The sequence below is a fragment of the Cardiocondyla obscurior genome, linkage group LG08 (genome assembly GCF_019399895.1).
Source record: "Cardiocondyla obscurior isolate alpha-2009 linkage group LG08, Cobs3.1, whole genome shotgun sequence".
Lineage (NCBI taxonomy): Eukaryota > Metazoa > Arthropoda > Insecta > Hymenoptera > Formicidae > Cardiocondyla > Cardiocondyla obscurior.
The window spans coordinates 5,152,410-5,172,598 of record NC_091871.1 but is presented as its reverse complement, the minus strand read 5'-3'; the positions used below and the strand labels follow the sequence as shown (position 1 = coordinate 5,172,598).

General features: G+C 37.2%; 4 protein-coding genes across 7 annotated transcripts in view; 2 read left to right on the top strand and 2 right to left on the bottom strand.

Moving 5' to 3' along the window:
* Positions 1-569: 569 nt before the first annotated feature.
* LOC139105183 (probable alpha-ketoglutarate-dependent hypophosphite dioxygenase) lies at positions 570-1,756 on the bottom strand. The gene is made up of 2 exons (XM_070661147.1): positions 1,412-1,756; positions 570-1,277 (listed from the first exon to the last, which is right to left on the bottom strand). The coding sequence occupies exons 1-2, from the start codon at positions 1,625-1,627 to the stop codon at positions 672-674; spliced, it is 822 nt and encodes a 273-aa protein (XP_070517248.1). The 5' UTR covers positions 1,628-1,756; the 3' UTR covers positions 570-671.
* Positions 1,757-2,208: 452 nt separating this feature from the next.
* Positions 2,209-3,654, bottom strand: LOC139105184 (MAD2L1-binding protein). The gene is made up of 3 exons (XM_070661149.1): positions 3,522-3,654; positions 2,879-3,326; positions 2,209-2,787 (listed from the first exon to the last, which is right to left on the bottom strand). Exons 2-3 carry the CDS (start codon positions 3,295-3,297, stop codon positions 2,427-2,429), a joined length of 780 nt encoding a protein of 259 aa, XP_070517250.1. The 5' UTR covers positions 3,298-3,326; positions 3,522-3,654; the 3' UTR covers positions 2,209-2,426.
* On the top strand, positions 3,617-8,788 carry Spt (Spitting Image). 2 transcript variants are annotated; one of them, XM_070661101.1, is made up of 12 exons: positions 3,617-3,856; positions 4,031-4,237; positions 4,325-4,522; positions 4,596-4,769; positions 4,843-4,964; positions 5,029-5,531; positions 5,622-5,824; positions 5,897-6,098; positions 6,167-6,358; positions 6,488-6,580; positions 6,650-6,934; positions 7,006-8,788. In XM_070661101.1, the coding sequence occupies exons 1-12, from the start codon at positions 3,803-3,805 to the stop codon at positions 7,323-7,325; spliced, it is 2,553 nt and encodes an 850-aa protein (XP_070517202.1). In that variant the 5' UTR covers positions 3,617-3,802; the 3' UTR covers positions 7,326-8,788. The 2 variants fall into 2 exon arrangements, with proteins under 2 accessions (XP_070517202.1, XP_070517201.1); XM_070661100.1 differs by having other exon boundaries at positions 4,031-4,240.
* Positions 8,789-13,203: 4,415 nt separating this feature from the next.
* LOC139105155 (adenylate cyclase type 6) overlaps positions 13,204-20,189 on the top strand; it is a 79,021-nt gene continuing 72,035 nt past the window's right edge. For all 3 annotated transcript variants that reach the window (XR_011546136.1, XM_070661096.1, XM_070661098.1), the window contains exon 1: positions 13,204-15,073. The gene's annotated coding sequence lies outside the window, so the exon portion shown is untranslated. The remainder of the gene's footprint in view (positions 15,074-20,189) is intronic.

Below are 20,189 nucleotides of genomic sequence, written 5' to 3'. Positions count from 1 at the left end.
TCATTTCTGTGCATTTTTCCTTGCACTTTGAACCTTGTTCAAAGTGTCTTTTATGCGCGGAATAAGACGGTTACGCTGAAATGCAAATGATAATAATAAAGATGAAGTAAAGACACAAAAAATGTCATTGAAAATAAAACTAACAAAAATTACATGTATCTTTTTTACATTACTCTTAAATCTTTTCCTTGCAGTCGCGATATCACGCACAATATATAAAACAAATTAAAAAAATTTTTTAAGTAACGGATTTGAGATATTTAACTTGTAGAACACTTTCATTTCAGTAGATAAAATATATAACTATTATTTTTATTGTAGTCCTTTAAATGCGATTTTTCACAATAAAAATTACAACTTTTTTTATTATATTTAGATAAGTGCAACGTAAACGAGTTTTATTTAGACGATAATTTATAAGATTTTATAGAAATATTTTTTGTTCTGTTGATTATGTCACTCGTTTCATAATAACCGATAATTTGAGAAAAATCTTTAAAATATCGTAAGATTAAAATAAATTTCGAAAAAAGAAAAGGTGATAGAAAAAAACTATTAAATCCAAGAAGTAAAGCAAACCATATATAATAAAACTTAATCAAAAACACTCCTCATTCACTCAACCAGGTTTATAAAACAAGCAAAATCATTTATGTTAAGCTTGTCGCGTATTAATGTGTATATCGATTGATATACTCTCCGTCTTGATTATAATTTGTACCACGAAGTACTAGCCCTTGACAAGGAGAATTATGAACGTCCTCCATCGGCTCGTCATCGGCAGCTTTCATTTGTATAAGAAACATACGTCGAGTTCTGTCGGACAAGTTCAGATACGAACCGTGCAGCAGTAGATAAGAGAAGATGATTACTTCACCTCTTTTGGCAAGCACGGGCTCGGCTTTGGACAAAGGATATTTATTGGGATCTACGTAATGAAACGCTTCATTCCTTTCCTCGGAGAATGATCCATGATCCTCCAACGGTCCAAGCTTATGACTGCCAGGGTATACTGCTAAGCCACCATTTTCTGGCGTTGTGTCGTCCAAATGTAGAAATACAGCCAACATAGTATCCTTCTTGTGAGGAAAGTAATGATAGTCTTGATGCATCAGATAAGGCGCTCCTTTCTCTGGCGGCTTTATGTGCGCCTTGGTGTGATGTAATACTATGTCTTTAGTATCCATGATATCTTCAAGAGCATCTAATAAATTCGGATGCATAATGGCCCGAGTAAAAACAGAGCTATGCATTTGCAGATTGTGAATAGATTTTACCTAAAGAAATAAATATAGATAAAAATAAGAGAATAGGTATTTTTAAATTCTAATCTACAAATAAAGTTAATTTTTTAGAAGAGATATCTTTTACAAAATATATAAAGTGACTATAATATATAATTTTTACTTACAGAATAGTTTATGTTTTTGGCTAATTTTTTCATATCACTTCCGGCCCAGCTTGCCTCTAAACTCTTAACTTCACGTTGTTTCCTTGCGAACAAGTCATCATAAGTGTCCGATATCTCGTTTATTTCTTTCGGAGAATACACGTTCGACAATTTGATATAACCATTTTCTTGCCAGAATTGCTTCTGTTCCGATGTTAAAAATTTTAAAGAACTCATTCTTAATCGTAAAATATTAACTTTTTTTTATGTGAGATGTTAATAATCTCTTACTCACAAAATCATGAAATGCAATATCGTGTCTTGCAACATGTATTGATATACATGTTGCCCTACTCCCAAAGCATTTCTTTGGGAGGGATTATCTGTACGTGATAAAAAAATATAAATTCATGGATAACTACAAGCCAAACAAATAAGATCTCATATGATTTTATAAACATTCTGGTTTTGGAAAATTCCTCGATAATTCGGTATAACTTACAATGCAACTTAATAAGTAACAATTACGTATAAGTTAATACGATATAAGTATATAACGTTATAATTATGTATACATTATAAAATATTTATAGCAATTGCAAAAGTTTTTTTATAATAAATCAGCAACATCATTCTTGTTTCCTTTCTGTAAATATCTCAGTTCATAAATAAAATTATTACACAGTTTTGCACTAAAATCTCAATTACATAATTCAAATACTGGTGTGTAACAAAAATTATCACGTTTGTATGATACGAGTAAAAATGCTATTTTTTTTTTTTTTTTTTTTTTTTTTGATAATAAATGGAAATTTCTATCGTATGACCTCAAGACATTTGTCAAGTCATACCGACATCAACCCAACGTCAGCAATACGAACATATTAATGTTATTAAATATATCATTGTGTAATCTTGTCCTATCAGTTGTAATTATAATGTGATTATGCAATATTAATCTATTTAACATCCTATAATATAGTTTATTTTCTAAAATTTTAAATTCTTCTATAAATGCCATATCATGAAGTTATGGTCACGAATAAAATTTAAATCCTTTTATAATCTGCTTTGACTGATACCATCGATAAGATGACTGAGTGGAATTATTGTACTGTGTGTATTGCACATCATCTTCATTTTCTGAATAAGTTTTGCATGAATCATGATACACTTTAACAAGTGTTCTGCAGTTGCACTGCACATCTACTTTATCATTTTGGCACAACTTAATCCTGAAAGAGTTCACTGCTTGCACAGGTGGCACATATTGTGGTTTAGGCAAGAAAAAATCAGATACCAAATTACTATCACTCTTTCTCAACATAACAAACATATTTGTCATGTTTAAAGGATCATTCATGGCTTGTTGAAACTCATCACACTCCAACATGGATCTAAAAATATTATATATATTGTATAAATATAATAATATGGCTTTTTAAATATATATTTACAAATACATTTTACCTAAACCTATTTTATTACCTCATAAGCTTCAAAAGTGGTTTCCTAGAGGAATGCTGGTACTCTTTGTGCTGCTTGCTATTGAGAACATATGGAGGAAGCTCTATTTCAATGTAAAGCTTCGGCGACAGTATTGTAGCGCCAAGTATTATAGCAACTTCTTTTATATCGCAACCCTTGAGAAAGAATTGTGAGGACAAATGTTCTGAAACACTCTTAAGTGTACTTGATAAGGCTTTAAAGGAAACTGCATTTCTGTCTGTTGTTTTCACATTCGTTTGGAATTGAACTAACGCTTCATACGCAAACGGTATTTGCTGCTTCTGATACAAAACGTATTTTATGAGCTCCATCACAATCTTCGTGCAAGAGTCGCTGGTAAGCGGCTCGTCCAACATCACGTCTATCTCCATTTCACTTCTTTTGTTTCTTGTGAACATTTCGAAAGGAAACAAATTCGAAGCAGAACCTGTGGAGGTTTATTTTAAAATATTTGTTCGTATATATATTAAAAAAAAAAAAAAAAAAACAATAAACATCCGTTGAAATCCACATTAACGCAATGTTTTCGCGCGTCTTGACATTAAAGTTAGGTTAAGAAAATGAGATCAGGTTGGACGTTAAATAATTAACAAGCTCGTAGATTAATTTTTTTATAGCTAACCTTTTGATCCTTCTCCTCAGTTCTTTCTTTGTTCCTTCCAATGTTTAATTACGTGTAATTCAACTACTTCGTTTTATTTTTGCTGCAAAAAGCATACAACATAATGCAACACAAGGAACGAACTGGAGCAGACTGGAACAGACTGCCTCTCATGAATCTCGTGATATTAGCACCAAATGTTGGTTGCCATGTGTTTGGTTAGTTACTAAGTTTACCTTATTTACATTGCATGGATTTTGAAGTTTCGATGAGTTGTAAGAATAACGAAATTAAATCTAACAATGGAGCTGAAGACGAAGAAATCGGGATACCTGCTGGAGCTTTTGCGGCAACAAGTAATTACGTTTATTATTTTTACTTTGATTAGTAAATGACATGTTCAATAAAACTGCCTATAAAAAATTACAGACTTGGAATAATAAAAAATAAATAAGCATAACAATTTATAGAAAATACAATTAACTCGTGTTGAAAACGACGTTAAAATTGCTTTTTTTTTTCCTTTTCAGGTAAACATGATATATCCACTGACTACTACTTCGGTTAATTTGTCAGATATTTTGGCTGCAAAGTCATTACTTCATAAACAATTGCATTTTTTGAGAATAAAATTTAACAGCTTATTAGAAATCGACTATAATAATGACTCTGAAGAGGCAAGTGCTGAGACAGCAACAAATGCAAAATATGTTTCTATATTAAAACATATTGATGAGGTTGTAAGTGGCAAAATCTTGGCACTTGATATTTTATATCTACTTTTATTTCATTAAATATATGTTAATTTTTGTTGTTTTTTTTAGATTAATGACATTAAATGTGATAATCTTGATAACAATGTTACTAAATGTAACAAGGAATTACTTGATAATTTTGTATTAGCTTTGCAAGCATTGGAAGATTTAGAATGCTTGCCATTGAAACAAAGACTTCAAGATTGTTTAGATTATGTGAAGGAAATGAGCACAGCAAACCAAATTGAGGATCTTCAAAATATAAAGGTAATAATAAAATAAGCTTGAAAAAAATATGAATCTTTTAAGGTAAACATTAATTCTATTCATATTTTTGAAGGAACTAGGCACTTCAATATTGGAGATACTCGAACCATTACAAAATTATAGGAAAAGTTTGGTGTCTGCATTTTTGTCACAAAATCTAGCTTTATACACCTCTCAACTGTGCACATCATTTGAGATGCTGGTACAACTAGCTCAGGAGCAGCATCAGTTAAATGCACCAATTTATGTAAGAAATTACACATTTTATATTATTTTACTCTATAATTTATGCTTTTTCTCTTATATAAAAATATGTGCAGACATGTAAGAAGTATATTTGTGAAAGAATATGTACGTGTTGCGAAATGATTTTGGACTTATTGAACGGTTCAAACTCTCTGGAACAAGAAATGTGCGAGAGGGAAAATCATTTTGTCTATAGGTAAGAAAATTAATATTTCTTACCCAATTTATTTATATTAATAATTTTAATGGTACGTTTGCAGAATGGATTTAGCATTGGATATTATAATAGAAATACCAAGCAAGACGCATCAGGAGCAAATATCAGAATGTACCGAGTTATGGTTGAGATTGGAGGACGTGTTCTCTTATGCTATGGCAATTACTCAAGTCTGTCAGCCGTATAATTTTAAAGCCATAACTGGTTCATGCCAATCCATAGTGTTGGAATATGAGAAATTAAAACAACAATTACTATCGGAAACTCCAGATCGAGCGTTAAACAATTTATTTACGCATACGTTAACTGATGCTCTGTATCGTTTAGAACGTAAAGTTAATATAGCAGTATTAACACTCGCAATGGAAGTATTCAGCAATCGTTACACGGCTTTGAAGAAGCTAGTTATGACGTGCGGAAATTCGCTAAGTGCGAAAAGAAGAGCAAAGAGTGATTTAAACGATCTTATAGAAGACTTTGATCAACTCTTTGATCAAATTACGCAAATTGGAATGTACGCGATTGCTTGTTGCAATGATAAGAATCGTTAGTTGTTCTTTATCATAATAATTTTTTTTTATAAAATTTTTTTTTTTTTAATATTATAAAAATATCTAATAATATGCTGTATTTCAGGAAATAACAAAGTTCGTAATTGTCTCGCAGGATTCGAATCATTAGAGACTGAATTAATTTCTGCTATAATATCCTTTTACTTACATCCAGATAATAAAGAAATGCGTTCCAGTGTCAAGTTATTAACTGCTCAATGGCGATTAGAAATGAATAAGTTTCAGAATGCCGTAAATCTTATTATAAATTCGGCAGCTTTTTGTGAAGTACGCAGACAACGTATTATAAATAATTATATAAATTATACAAACATATTTTAATATGTTTTTTGTATTTAGGTAGTTATGGACGATCTTCAAGAACGTATAACGGTAATCTCAAATTGTTTGGATAACAGGGATCCAGTAACACAACTTCAAGTGCAAGGTATCGTTCAGCGTGCCTCGGCTTTATCAAGTCAAGTCACGGCAGTCGTAGACGACATTGGTACTGACAACATCGATCGTCAAATGATAATGATGACGAGAGAATTAAAAGCAGGTAATTACGATGCCGTGATTAAAAAATATGTTTTTCCGGTAGATATATTGTACGTATTTTGTTTATAGCTATATTTGAAGCCGACGCAGCTGCCAAGACTCTTCTAGTGGAAAATGCAACGGAGCCTCAACAATTGCGGGTGATAAAACGGTGTGAATTAATATTGAATGTCGTTCAAAGATTGCAACCCGCCTTAGCTATAATTATGAATAATACAACACATGAAAAATCTGCGAGGGGCCAAGGAGATTCCACTCATGGTATGTATAAATCATGTTCAGTGATAAGCAATATGTTTTTTAAAATGAGCTTTTATGATTATATTGCTATGCATGTAACGCATTGTCAAAAAAATTAAGCTAATTAAATTATGTGAATGTATATTACAGGTAGCGTGTCAAACACCCTGAATTTTCCACCTACAATTTACGGTTTGCCGCGTGACGAAAATAATTTATCTTATATCAGAACACCTTATACAGGTTTGCACAATTTTATATTTCTTTTTTATGCATCTCATATTTCTTCGAAATAATGTCTAATTTTTATAGTAAAAACGCACAAGTCGCAGGTGTCTATTGAACCAGCAAACAGCACAGTACAGAAACCCTCAGATTTATCATGTTTGTTACCTTACATTGAAAACGGTCGTGCATTGCGTAGTGAACATTCAATTATGTATACTACGCCACACAAGAATAAAAATGTAGCAAAGTCAGTCGTTAAGAATAAAACGTCGCCTAAGAATCTGTCTAGAATTAGACAACATCTTTTTAGCAGAGATAGTTTCAGTCTTTATGTTGATTTTGATGCCGAAGAGACCATGGATTTAACAGGTAATATACTTGTATACTTTAATAAAAAAAAAATCTGACAAGAACTGCAATTATATCGAAAATTATTTCAGCTGCTTTAGAAAAGATAACTAAATCTTTCACATTGGAAAATGCAACTTTCTCGTCGTGTCAGTTGTCAACAGTAGAAAACGTGCCTTCGGAGAGTGTAGATAAGGAGTCAGTTTTCAACATTGTGGAAAAATTTTGTCAAACTAAACCAGAAACGAAGAATTGTGCAAATAAATCTCCGATAACGAAGAAGATAAGCAAATGTGCTATATCTGGTGGCGGTGATGCGTCTTTAATTATGGAATCGTGTCAAAAACTCAATAGCGTTTTGTCACCGAACAGTAAAATACAAAAGTCGATCTCGCAGCACCATGAGACATAAAAAGTTATATATTTTTTAAAAGAACGTAAAATATTAATGTAATGTTTATTCGATAGCATTTAAGGTAGTATCAATGTATAATTATAAACAAATTATAATATCGGTTAAAGGTATCGTTTTATAGTGATTACATTAATAAAACTTAAATTTTAATTGTAAATGTTATCAAAAATTGTATTGTGATATAAAAAAGGTTGAGAAAAAAATCAAAACAAATTTTTCTTTATTTCTTTTCGTTGACGAGAAGAAACAAGATTGTAAGAAGTTGCCAAGCATCACAAAAATTGCTAACTCTGTTAGTATCTGGCAGCTGCTATGCACGAACATAATTTATTAGCTATCAATCAAAGCGTTTTAGCGCCTTTGATAAGCGTTGACTCTGCCGAAAAGTCACCAGCGAATAAATTGAATTTTGATAGATTGATATTGTTGTAACTCGAAACTGACTTTGAAATTGATTGTCAGTATATAATAGTATCACTAAATCTAAATAATTATAAATTGTAAACACGTGTGTGCGCATACTATTTTAAAGTGCTTAGATCGATTTCACGCTACATATGTCTAATAAATATTTAGAATGTTATTGATAAATTAACTTTCTAACATTTATGTAACATTTATCTAGAAATATGGTTATTATTCATCACTATTAAATCTATTTATAAATTGATACTCGCATTATCAATTTATAAATTAATACTACATGCATATATTATTATACTTTATTAAAATTACGCTTTGAATAGCTCGTATCAAATTTCAAAATAAAATTTCATTTATAATGTCCAAATATATTTTGATACATGTGTAATTTAATATTTTACTAGAACAAACCATACGCACGCTTCGCGTGCGCTGTTTTTCGAAAGGTCCCAATTCGTGCGCGTCATTATAATTGGGGACATTAATTAATTATAATAATTTCTATATGATGATTACATTGTAATTGAATAATGTATAGTCGACGAAAAGCTAATTCATGCGTCACTCACTAATTTTTTAAGATAGGATACGTAAAACGAAGTCTGATTTTTTGCATTACTTTTTAATACGCGAAGTCAAAGTCGGTTTCAAATTCTGACACGAATTACAGATTGTTTAAAGTGAGTTCAAAGTGAAACTTTCACGCACGTTGGAATTAATTTCAGGCCACGAATCTGAAGCCACAGTGTGCTCGCGAGTCTCGCCCTTTTCAGAGATACAAAGCGGTTCAAATGCGTGCGAAAGTGGAACAAAAGGAAATTACGGATTAGATTGCGTGTTTCTCGCAATCGTGCGTAAGCATACGGCGAGATTCGCGAAACGAGGGAAAAAAAAGAAAAAAAAAAAGATTTCCTCTTTTGCATACGAAAATGTAATCCAGCTGCGCCGTAATATGGTGGACGAATATTTGCGCGAATGTACATTTTGTAAAGAGATAATTACTTAAAATAAATTGCTGAGATGTAGGCTTATCAGAATTTTTAATCAAATAATTATCTTTTAATATCCTTTTAAATATCTTTTTAAAGCCCAAATATCCTTTTAAATAATTCAGAAAAGAGCTCTAATTCCGATTAAAGGTAAAGAATAAAAAGTTAAAAAATGTATTATTATAATTATTATAATTATTACGTATTATTACTTATTTGATCTTATTTATTAATTACCATGTTATATTGAAATAAACGATATTAGCGCGTTCGACATTAACGTCGTTTAAATTAAAAATGCAGAATCGCGAAATATTAATTACACATGTAAAATGGAATATCTTATAAGTATTTGCAATGTGTTTTTCGCGACGTATAAGACTTTCTTGATTTTACCGCATAAGCGTTAGGTATTCGCGACGCAAGTCACGCTTTGTGCGCATCGCTTTAGGATTAATTCCAAAAATTCTGAATTATTCGTCGCGGAATATTGAGAGTAACGGGAGATGTCGAGAACAGAGTACGTTACATCATTTCCCTAACTCGATCCTAATGGACTTCGCACGGGCAAGCATTAATCATCATTATCCACAACGCAACACGGTAAACCTATAATAATTGAAAATGAAGAACGCAACGTAAGATCGTAGTCATTAGATCAATTTCCCCTTTTCCCTTTTTTTTTTCTTTTTCTTTCAAGGAAGATTAAAAATAAAAACCTAGATCTGTTTAACATATGCAAAATGTCAAGAAATAAATATTTCGCCCGTTTATCGCCAAGATTACATCCCTTATACTGATAAAATATAACTTCAATTTTTATACGTGATTATTTAATTTAATTTAGTTCAAAGAAAAATTGCAAAGTACAAATTGAAAATAGTCCAAACGAGCGACAACTGAAAGCTTTTAAATTTTATTCCGAATCACAAAGAAAAAAAAATTTACATATGTATATGTATGTATACATATATGTATAATGGGCGTGAATATTTGCGCTACCTGTTTACTGCATTTAAAAGTTTGTTACGTCTGTCAAGTCAAAGTGTAAAAAGCAATATTATGCGTGTGCTACTCGCGGACGATTAATACAAATGCAAAACTATACCTAGCTAACTCAGCTAGTTAACCAAGCCCCGCCGGATTCTGAAAACTCATTAGGAAATGTCCGCTAGGAAATTGAGGTGAGATCGTAGCCGGGTGATCACAGAAGCTGTGTGTTCTGGCATCCGGCATTAAAACGGGATCCTCACGCAATAGATGTTTGAATCACGTGTAGTGTGCAAATACTTGACTTATGATTTTTATGTTACAGTCACCGACAGAACTCAACAACTCCGCTGAAGCTCATGCAGATTGGCAAGTCGCATGCTTTTTTTTATAAATTCTTTATTTAATGATGTAGAATGCATAAAAAATTTTTAACCACACCGGTTGTATTTAAAGAAAATATTAAAAGTATGTACAACCGACAGTCCGCAGTCTGTTTAAGTGGGACGGAAAATTTTTGTTGCATTGCTTTATTAAAAATTTACGTTACATTATTTCTCCTATTATTTATCCTATCTTAAAAAATTGGTGAATAACGCATGAATTAGCTTTTTAATTCATGCGTCACTCACCGATTTTATTAATATAGAACAAACCAGACGTGTTTTTTTTTTTTGCCGCATAGAAAACGGCCAAGTTCAAAGAGTTCGTTAAGTAACGTTGTTAATATATTAATTCATTACGAAGCTTAATTTCCGCATAAAAACGTCAGCGCAATCGTGCATAAAATCATTGACGGGAATAATTAATAGATACTATATATATATATTGTGCGCGGATTACGGCCGGTTCATCACGACTGCGATCACGCCAAAATGTGTTCTACTATCATCCCGACGAGATTACCGAGGTTTCTCTGCGGAATGAAAACCGGACTTAATCAATTCCGCATTGTACGGCGCCAAGCTCATTACGAAATCCGCGGCGTCGAGATTCCGATTACAGACCTGTCTCGTCCGATCAAACTGAATTTTCTATGGAACTCGTGCGCGTTTCATTCTCCGCACTTGGACTGATTCCATAACTTTTGTTGGACATCAACAGAAGTTCGCCTCAGGCAATTCTTGCCCCTTGCCCTCCCGATAATTTTGTGTTTTTTTTCTTTTTCTGTTTCAAGTTGCACCCGATGTGAATCCCGGCAAGAAAAAGCAGCTCGAGCGAGAAGAACGAAAGGCGCGGAACTTAGTCGGACTCGCGCAAAAGTTTATAAAAGTAGAAGTCTGTTTTGCGGTAATTACCGTTATGTTATAAGTCCAGATATTATCCTATTACGCGGCTCGTGTATACGCGTATTTCCGGATTTAGAAACTCTGATGACCTGCGTGTTGACGTAAGTAAACTACGTAACGTCGACGACTCTTCGCCGGACAGTCTTACGTCGATATCGTAAGGTTGACGTATTTTTTTTTCCTCTTCGGAGGGGGAGTCTTTAATAGTTCTTGCAATAATGAAAAGCTTAAATAAGGCACGGCAAATTCTATTTTTAATTTCTTACCTGTACGTATAAAAACTTATCTTACGATTCAAAATATTAATTTTATTTACTACGCTCATAAGTAATTTTCACTTTTACTGAAATAAATAAAAAAAGAAACTGGTCCCGAGCTAAGTTTCTGCTCGTCACGGATTTGAATAAAAAAAATCATCCCTCGCTACGTTAAAAAATTAAATCAATTTCGTTGCAATATTTAATATCGGCCGACATTTATATAAATCTTTATAATTTATATAATTTTAAATGTTTGCTATTATAAATATTAATTAATGATAAAACTAAATAAATATTAATATGCAGTCGAGAAGAATATTCAAATTGATTTATAATTATATCAATATACACGAGAATTAAAGCATCGATATTTCGGGTCACGATTACGTTTATTAATGCAGTGAAATATTTGAGTAAAATTTAAAATTTTGAGAGAGATCCGGCGTTTTGCTACTAGCCGGTGAGAACGGCGCTAGATAATCGTGCTGCATTCAACTTTTTTTTTTTTTTAAGAAGTTCCTCGGCTCACGGTTCTATTGTATATGATCTGTCTTAGCGGGATCAGGCCGAAAGCGAGGTCGTTTCAATACATTGAAATCCGTGGCAAAATGGACCTCCTAACAAAGAGTTAACGAAGCTCTCTGTACATCAGCCGCCGTATACCCGCATTTACCCGTCGCTCTTTTTAATTAAAACGTAACCCGAGTCAACTGTCTGACTTTTACTCCGGTTTAATTCGGCATATCCGTGGCGTCTTTGTGATCCACTTTGTGGCACGACGTTGCTCGTCGCTGTCGTTTAATAGGAATGTACTGGGCATTATATCGAGGTCGATTGATAGGCTTCCGTTATTTGCCAGCCGGACTTCGATTATCCGCCGCCGACTGCCGCCTCAATCAACCAATTCCGCTGGATGTGAAACAGCAATGCTGATCCTACACATTCATCTTCAGCCGGATTCTAATCCGCCTGTTACTTTCAGACGCAAATGCAAATTTATATTTATATATAGCGCCGATACTTTTAAATAGGAATTTTTATATTATTTCATTATTATTACTGGAAGGTGTACGAACTAGATCATTTTAACCCGAATAAACTGATAGGATGTAGTTTATGCTCGAGATTAAATCTGTGATTTATTCCCCTCCCTTTTTATAGGCAGATTTATAGACAGTTTTAATTCACGTGATTAAACTTACGAAACTCTTAAAATAATAATTTCTTCGGAATAATTTTTGCTTTACTTCGCCTACCTTTCCTCTCTCGCATTTCCGCTCCAACTATTCTTTTAATATCGCACTTCTTCTCTATTCAGTGCTCTTAAACTTGATTCTCATAAGACCCGAGGTTAAATTGCGCCATTGAGAAACGCGTAACGCGGTTGTTACGGAAGAAATAAAACCAACTTGACTTACAGTTCTTTTTCAATTTCAATGATTATTTTTCTCTGGCCTACATTCATATAATTTTTTTTTTCCCCCTTCTATTGAGTCATCACTCGTACGAAAATCGAACGCAGATATATTAATGAAAAGAATTTTTTATCTTTCGCAGATCTTTCCCGTTAAGGGTTGGGCGCGGGCAGAGCTTTATTTTTCCGAGATCCGTCTCGGGTCGTCCGCGTGAGTTTCTTCTCGCCTTAAGCGGACACACCCCTTAGAACTCGTCCTCCCTTTTAACGGCTTACCGATATCCGTCGAAGGCCTGTCAATACTTAACATCGGCAATAAATATATCGATCGCCTTAGGGCCGGCTCTTCGAGGCCGGCGAGCGCGCGATAGAGGGTCGTCTTGTGCGCGGCGCGGAGCGTCGCGACGCCGACGGAGCACCCGCCGCTCGTCACGTGACGACGGAAATCGGCGTGGAACACGGATGCCGCGCGCGCGGGCACCGTCAGTCAACCTCAGTCGGCGCGCGGCATTCGTGTGACGTGTATCGCGTTCTGCACCGTGAGGCCGGTCGATTGAACCGGTCGACGAACCCTTGACACGAACGCTCCGCGAAAACCGTTTACCCCGTCATCCCGAATCTAAAGACGGAGCAGCTCCTTCGACCTCCGACAACTTCCTCTTTTTATTTATTTCAAAAGGGCACGATTATCGATCGCGCTGAGTGAGATTCATTCGGCATACTCTTCTTAATCGGCGTGCTTTTCTCGAGACTAAGTGCGCGACGAATACTCGAGAGAGTTGCAACGAGCGACTTCCGGGAGTGAATTCTCACGCGGGAGAGACCTCGACGGAGGCAATCGTCCGATTGCTTTGCCGGACGCGGGAGCTTATTCGAAAATAGCCCCTCGAAGTTTCAATTAATTGCAGTATCTATTTCGATCGACTCTCGCATTGAGAGAGAAACCGGCGAGAGCTTGGAAAAGTAAAAATAAGAAAAAAAAAAAAAAAAGAGAGACGAGTTTGGTTAACTGATCTTCCGAACAGCAAGCTGCAGCGAGACGCGTGGCGTAAGACGATAATCGTCGTACGGTGGCACGCACATCCGTGACCGCGCGTATTAGGGACGTTAAGGGAACGCGTGTTGCGAGCATTAAGAGCCGGGCATCGAGAACCCTTCGCGGGGAAGAGCGCCGATAATCGGGATCGATCTCGCGTCGATTAAATTCAAAATCGGACCAAAGGGAACGCCGGAGTGGAGTCGAGTAGCTGTATCGAATTGCACGCGAGTTTCAAATAGCGCAACAATACCGCCCGGGAAAACAGAGTAAAAATAACGGGATAATAAAAGGAAGCTGGAGAAAAATTAGAGATGAGAGGTCGGATTCTGGGATAATAAGCAGCAACGAGAGCGGCCCACCCTTTCATTTCGGTTAATGCAAACCTGATTAATATCTCAAGATATGATCGCGAACAACGTGACTTCCAAAAAGGATTCGAGAGCCGCGTGCAAAAATATAAAAAGGAGGGCAGAGGAGCTGTTGAAAAAAGATGGAACGATCCCAGAGAGGTGGTGTCGCTCGAATTAAAACTTCCACACGTGGCTTTATTTAATTCCAGAAAAAAAAACCCTGCACGCACATATACACACGGATGGAAAATGCAAGATCCTGAAAATTGCTGGTAACTACGGAGGCGCTTGAGGGCGAGGCAATATCATCTTTGCTCGAATCACACACGTGCGGAACTCTCGCGCTGTGCGCGGCATCCCGAGGTGCTCGACGGCGCTTTCCGGCGCGTTTGTAAAATTTGTAATAACAATACTCGCGGGATAGAGAAACGAGGTTTGTTCTCGGAGCAGCGTATCGACCGTTCCCGCGAGATTTGCGGGTAAAAGAAACACCGGAAGAAGAATAAGTGGGAAGATAACGCGTTTAATCTCGAGGAGCCCGCCTCGGAGGTGGAGGCTTTCTTTTTTTGGCACTTTAATCGCTTGGCTCGGCGTGTATCGAGATAAAGGGACCGTTCCGTTGAATCCGGATAATCATCGAGTACGAGCGAAGCGACAAACTCGCGCGAAAGTTCGGCCTGCAACTCGGCGCTTAAATGCCGTTACATCGTCGCGATCGTTGCACAAGTTCTTGTTACAGGAAGCTCGAATGCTCGAGAGATAAAGACGACGATCTTCGCGCGCCGTTTTGCGCCTGTAAGCTCAAGGCTCGCTATGCCATTCGCCGTCGTACTTGAAAAAGCTCGCCGCGCGTTGTAAAAAGCCCGACTCGCTGCCCGATAATCGTGGAATGTTACCGAGGAAAATCTGAGACGCGCGAGAGAGAAAGAGAGACCGAAGGGAAGAGGTAAACCTGCGATGATGGAAGACGCGTTAGGATCCACGACGCGAGGTGAGTATCTTTTCACGTTTCTCCTAAGGGGATTATTGAAATCGTACAACAGAGAGCGACAAAAAATATTGTCGGATATAACCGGGGCGTAGGGAAGAATTTTCTGAAATGTAACATGTTTTTTAGAGCCGATTTGAGAGACGAAAATCGAGTCTGCCGCGGTCTCTCTTTTTCAAACGGAATACGACCCGTCATTGATATCCCTCTAAATTCTTCATATCGAAATCGTGAAATTATAACCGGAATAATTTAAAACAAAATATCATCGAGGCAAGTTTTCTTTTTCCTTTTTTTTTTAATATTATTACTGCAGAAAAGATGTTTTCAAATTTTTTTTTATTCCCATTACGCGACAGTGATTTTCAATTATTTTTGTGCAGCCCGTCGATCCTGACGAACCTTAGCGGACGTTTGTCACTTTATCGGGACGGCGAAGGCGGTGTGCTGAATTCCATTAAAGTTTCCATTACTTTAGAACTTACGGCGGGAATGAAAACTGCGTTTCATCCCCGGGGATAACAGATAGACAGTCCACGCTTGCATTATAAAGTATTTAATGACTCGATATTCGTGCTCACTTACGTCGCGAGAACGCATCGAAAGTGTCAAAGGAAGTTGGAGAATGTTGCGAAAAGCGTCACTCGGTTAGAAAACGGCTTACAAGATTAACCGTTCCTTCACAATCGACGGAAATAATTAATGGACTGGGAAAAATCTGGCGGGTTCGCAAATAACGTCAAATATTAATTTTAGGTATTATTCGGGCATCGATCGAGCTAAATTTTTTTTTCTTCTTTTTTTATAGCGCCTTTGAAATCTACATAGGATCGATAGAACAGTTTTTCATTTTACATGTCAAGCGAGAACCGAATGAATTAATGGAAGTATCTGTAATTCACAGTCACGTCGAGATCAAACGTTGAGACGAAATAAGGATGCACGAGTTTTACCATCAATTAGCGCATCGAGCTCGCTAATTGTGTTCGCGAAGACACACGAAAGCCACGAAGTCACGTAGTAAAGCGATTTCTCGCTGATAGTATTACAAAGAAACACTTTATCTTGCGATAACCGTACTATTTATTCTGCTCGCAATAGCACTTTGTGTCTAAAGTTGCTTTTCAAAAGGCAGATTGACTATTTATTTTAAATTTCCAATTGTCTTAACTCTGTATTAAATCAACTTCGTGTACTGTATTCAATAATTGCAGCTTCAGATATTTCGGTTAGAACTTAAACGTCTGTTTCTCGCCGGGAAATACTTTATAAGAGTAAAATAAAATATTTTAATTTAATAAATAATTAAATCGTTCACTTTTAAAATTTACATTCGATAAATAAATTGTCAGCGGCTTGCTTTTCAATTGTGAAATATCAAGAAAAACGTCGGGCGATATTGCGTAAAGTTCAACAATTATTGAATGTTAAACATCGGCGTTTGTAATTAAATTGTTAGGCTCTCGTTTTCCCCGAGGACCCGAGGTTTTATTAGATCACCCTGGAAAAAAAATTCAATTTCCCGTCGAATCAAGTTTTTCTCTGTACGGAGATGCGCCGCGGAAAATGAAATATGAGACTACGTTAGCAATCGAAACTTTTCTTCGGACATGCCGCGGAATTTCAACGTCGAGAACCAAGCGACGGTCGTGTCGGAAGTGGCCCTCTCTGCCACATCGCTAACTTCCGCCCGTCGCGTGTATCGTGTCACTCGGTCCTGTCGCCGGGCGTCACTTCTTCGAGGCGGAATATCGAGTTCGGGCTTGTCGCGCGGAACTGATCTCTCGAGCCCCGGGTCCCTCCGCCGATCAATTGTGCCCCGACACGCCGATGTAGTTACTTAGTGCCTTGAAACGCGCTAAATTGCACCGCGAATCCGGGTCGGGTTTATCACATGGACCGATTCAACGCGAAAGAAAAAAGCCGGCAATTTTTTTTTCTTCCGACAAGAACCTCCTTGCTATTATTTTGGCTCCGGTAGCCGGGGCGATTATTAATTATTTTCCAATTTTGCAGGTCGAGCGGAAAACGGGCTTTTCAAGAAATAATCGCGGTCCCTGATAAATATTTACCCGAACATTTTCAAACAAGAGCCTGACTCCGGTGCAAGCTTTCGCCCGATTACGCCCGACGCGAGCTGGTGCGCGTGTAATTAATTAATATTAATTGAAACACCGGAACGTTGCGCCGGAGGTCCGGATTTGTTCTAACGTATCGGTCGCGCGATACGACCGCATTCGCGCTGTTTCCGCCACGTATCTCCTCTCCGGGCAGATTACATTACCGCTAACCGAATTCCGGCGTGCGAGAGCACACAATTCGAAATGGAGCCCGAGAATCGAGTGCGGAACTCCATCTTGGTCATTTTCGCCGTCTGAAATTGCCACGTGCTTGCGCGCGAGTGATTTAGTGCCTCGTTTCGTTGCCGCCCCCTCGGTAATGTTTCTCGGCTTTTTCCGCTCGGTGTTTGCTCTCGTAACATTCTCCCTTGCACACTGAATTTATTTAATTTGCACGCGTACTCACACACGCGTGCACGCATACACATATACATCACCTGGCACCGGTAATGTTATCATACACCTGTTTTATGGCTCCCCGATTGCCGCATCGCGCGTTATTGATAACTTTCCTGTGAAAATGCAGTTTTAATCACCCGCCATAATTAAATCAATCCCGGTCTGTTATGACAAGCGGGCTCTGTGTAAGATAATAATACGGCCGGGCTGCAAGTTTCCTTGTCTCCGATAATTCGAGCCACGTTACGCGCGTTATCGCATTTTGTTACAACACGGTATTATCGTTGCACCCAGATAATTATCGGAATAAAGATTTTATAATACGTACAAAAATAACAGTTTCGTTCATGCAATAATGTCGTTATAGCAATAGACGTAAATCTCTAAACGCATATATATATGGATGGCTTTAATATACTTTTCTCATAAAGAAATTCTATAAACAATTAAGATTTGATTGAAAAATAGTCCGCCGAAGTAAATCGCGTATAGATCGAGCAACGAGGGAGACCCTGAAATTAATTATTATCTTTCCGACAAGCTATTCAATAAAAACTTATTATGGTGGCGAACAGTCAAGTTTTAATTGCCGTAGGTTCGCACAATATCGTTAATTGAATATAAAGAAGCTACACGATCGCGTATAAATTACTAGCGACATCAGTCTATTATAATACATAATTTTATAATTTCATAATGACGCGCGCCGTATTAATACATCCTGCTGGCGTGATTAAATCTCGAATAAATTTAAAAGCTAAGTTTCACGTGTAAAACTTCAGTTGGTAAATCGACTCGGGCGAGAGTGTTGATCTACGATCTTTCCATGTATATTGGCAACGTGAAAATATCAATTCGGCCGAATAAAATTTGCGAAACAATTTCTCATGAATTATGCAACAACTCGCTTCTATAATTATAACGATATTGCGGTGCAGTTTTTTTTTTTTTCCTTTTCTTTTTTCCTCTCCGTTGGATAAACGCCGTCCGCAGTGAAAGCACCGTCAGTAGTACAGCCGAGCTTTGGTCGAACGGGAAGAACTGCCCCGCGGCATCGCAACCGCGTGATTTTAAGCTCAGCACCGAGAAAAGGGCCTTAAAGTCAACGACGGAAGAGAGAACATTGGCCTCGGTTCGTGACTCGTCAAATCGAACGGAAGGAGATGTCGGAGTAACGCGGCCGTGTCAGCCCGATAATGCCGGCGCGAGCTTATTTCTGACATCGAAATGCAGATTGCACGTTCAATAATACATCGCGAGACAGATTGCGCATATCGAACACTGCCGGGGATCACGCGGAGCGCCGAAAGTTTTGCGCGTTGCGATGGAAACGTATTTTTCGCGTCGCGGGCGATTGACAAAATATTATATCTTCTTCTCTTTTCGGAGGAGAGTTGCGTCAAACATATAATTTCGCGCTTGGTTTCCAAAAGGGAAAATGAAAAGGTTTCGCTTCAATTTTACAGCGGCACACAACGCGATATATATTGTATGTAAATATTTTTTTTTATTTGACGTTTCGCGCGGATGCCATTCGATACACAAATTTAGCGGGTGAATTCGTATTATGACGTAATATTTCGGTTTAAAAAAAAATGTATCTGCATGTGCAGTAATCGATTTAACGTTTCAGCGAAAGAAAAAGGGGAAAATAGTGCGAAAAATGACCGCGAGAATGAAACGACAGATTGATTACGCTCTCGATTCGCGAAATGGCGAATTAACGTCCAAATGCCGCGATAATTCAGCCGAGCGAGCGCGGGAGGTTACTTAATTGAATAACAGAAATTGCTAATTATTTCGTCGCATTTCCGAAGTAAAACGTGCGACGGTTATGACACTTCATTGGCATTTTCTCGCCCGCGATTTCGTCGTTCAACAGTGCGGAAAAGTGGCGACGACTCTATTGAAGAAAAGTCGCGAAAGACCGTGTAAATATAAATTAATCGTGATTTCACTAAATTACATTTTCCACCATGACAATAATAAAAAAAAAAAAGAAACGCAAACGTATTGTCGCAGACAACTAAACGTCACTAAAGCGAAGGCGCGATATGGATACCACGTATTAATTTAATTAAGAGCTCGCGTCTCATCGCGCAGACGAGGAATGTTCTCATCGAGCGTGTCGATGATTTCTTCATAAATTTCGTTCGATTCGCGTAATTCAAGCGGCGCGTCACTATGCAACGGGTGACAAGCCGGTGGATAAACGGCAACGTGAGCGTTAAGCAACCATGCGATCAAAAATGCGATTACGGCTCGGAGCTGACTCGTTAATCTTCCTTAGAGCAGACAACCTTATCGCGTACCGGGCTCTCCGTGTTTAAAGAATAGGTGCCGCCCAAACGAGAGATGGAAGTGCCCGCGAAGCAACTCGCGCTATTTGACAGCCGTCGAGATGCCGCATGCAGATATTGGCACGCCGCCGGCCCCTGCGTGTTTGCACTCTGGGTGATTTCAGATCGGAACACCACAATTAATCCTAGAATACGTAATGTATGCCGAACCAGCCGTATTTGCTTCGTTGTGCAGCGCTGTCTAAACATTTGATCCGTAACGAGGTTGATCATTTAATTACGGACAGTAAAATAAAAATT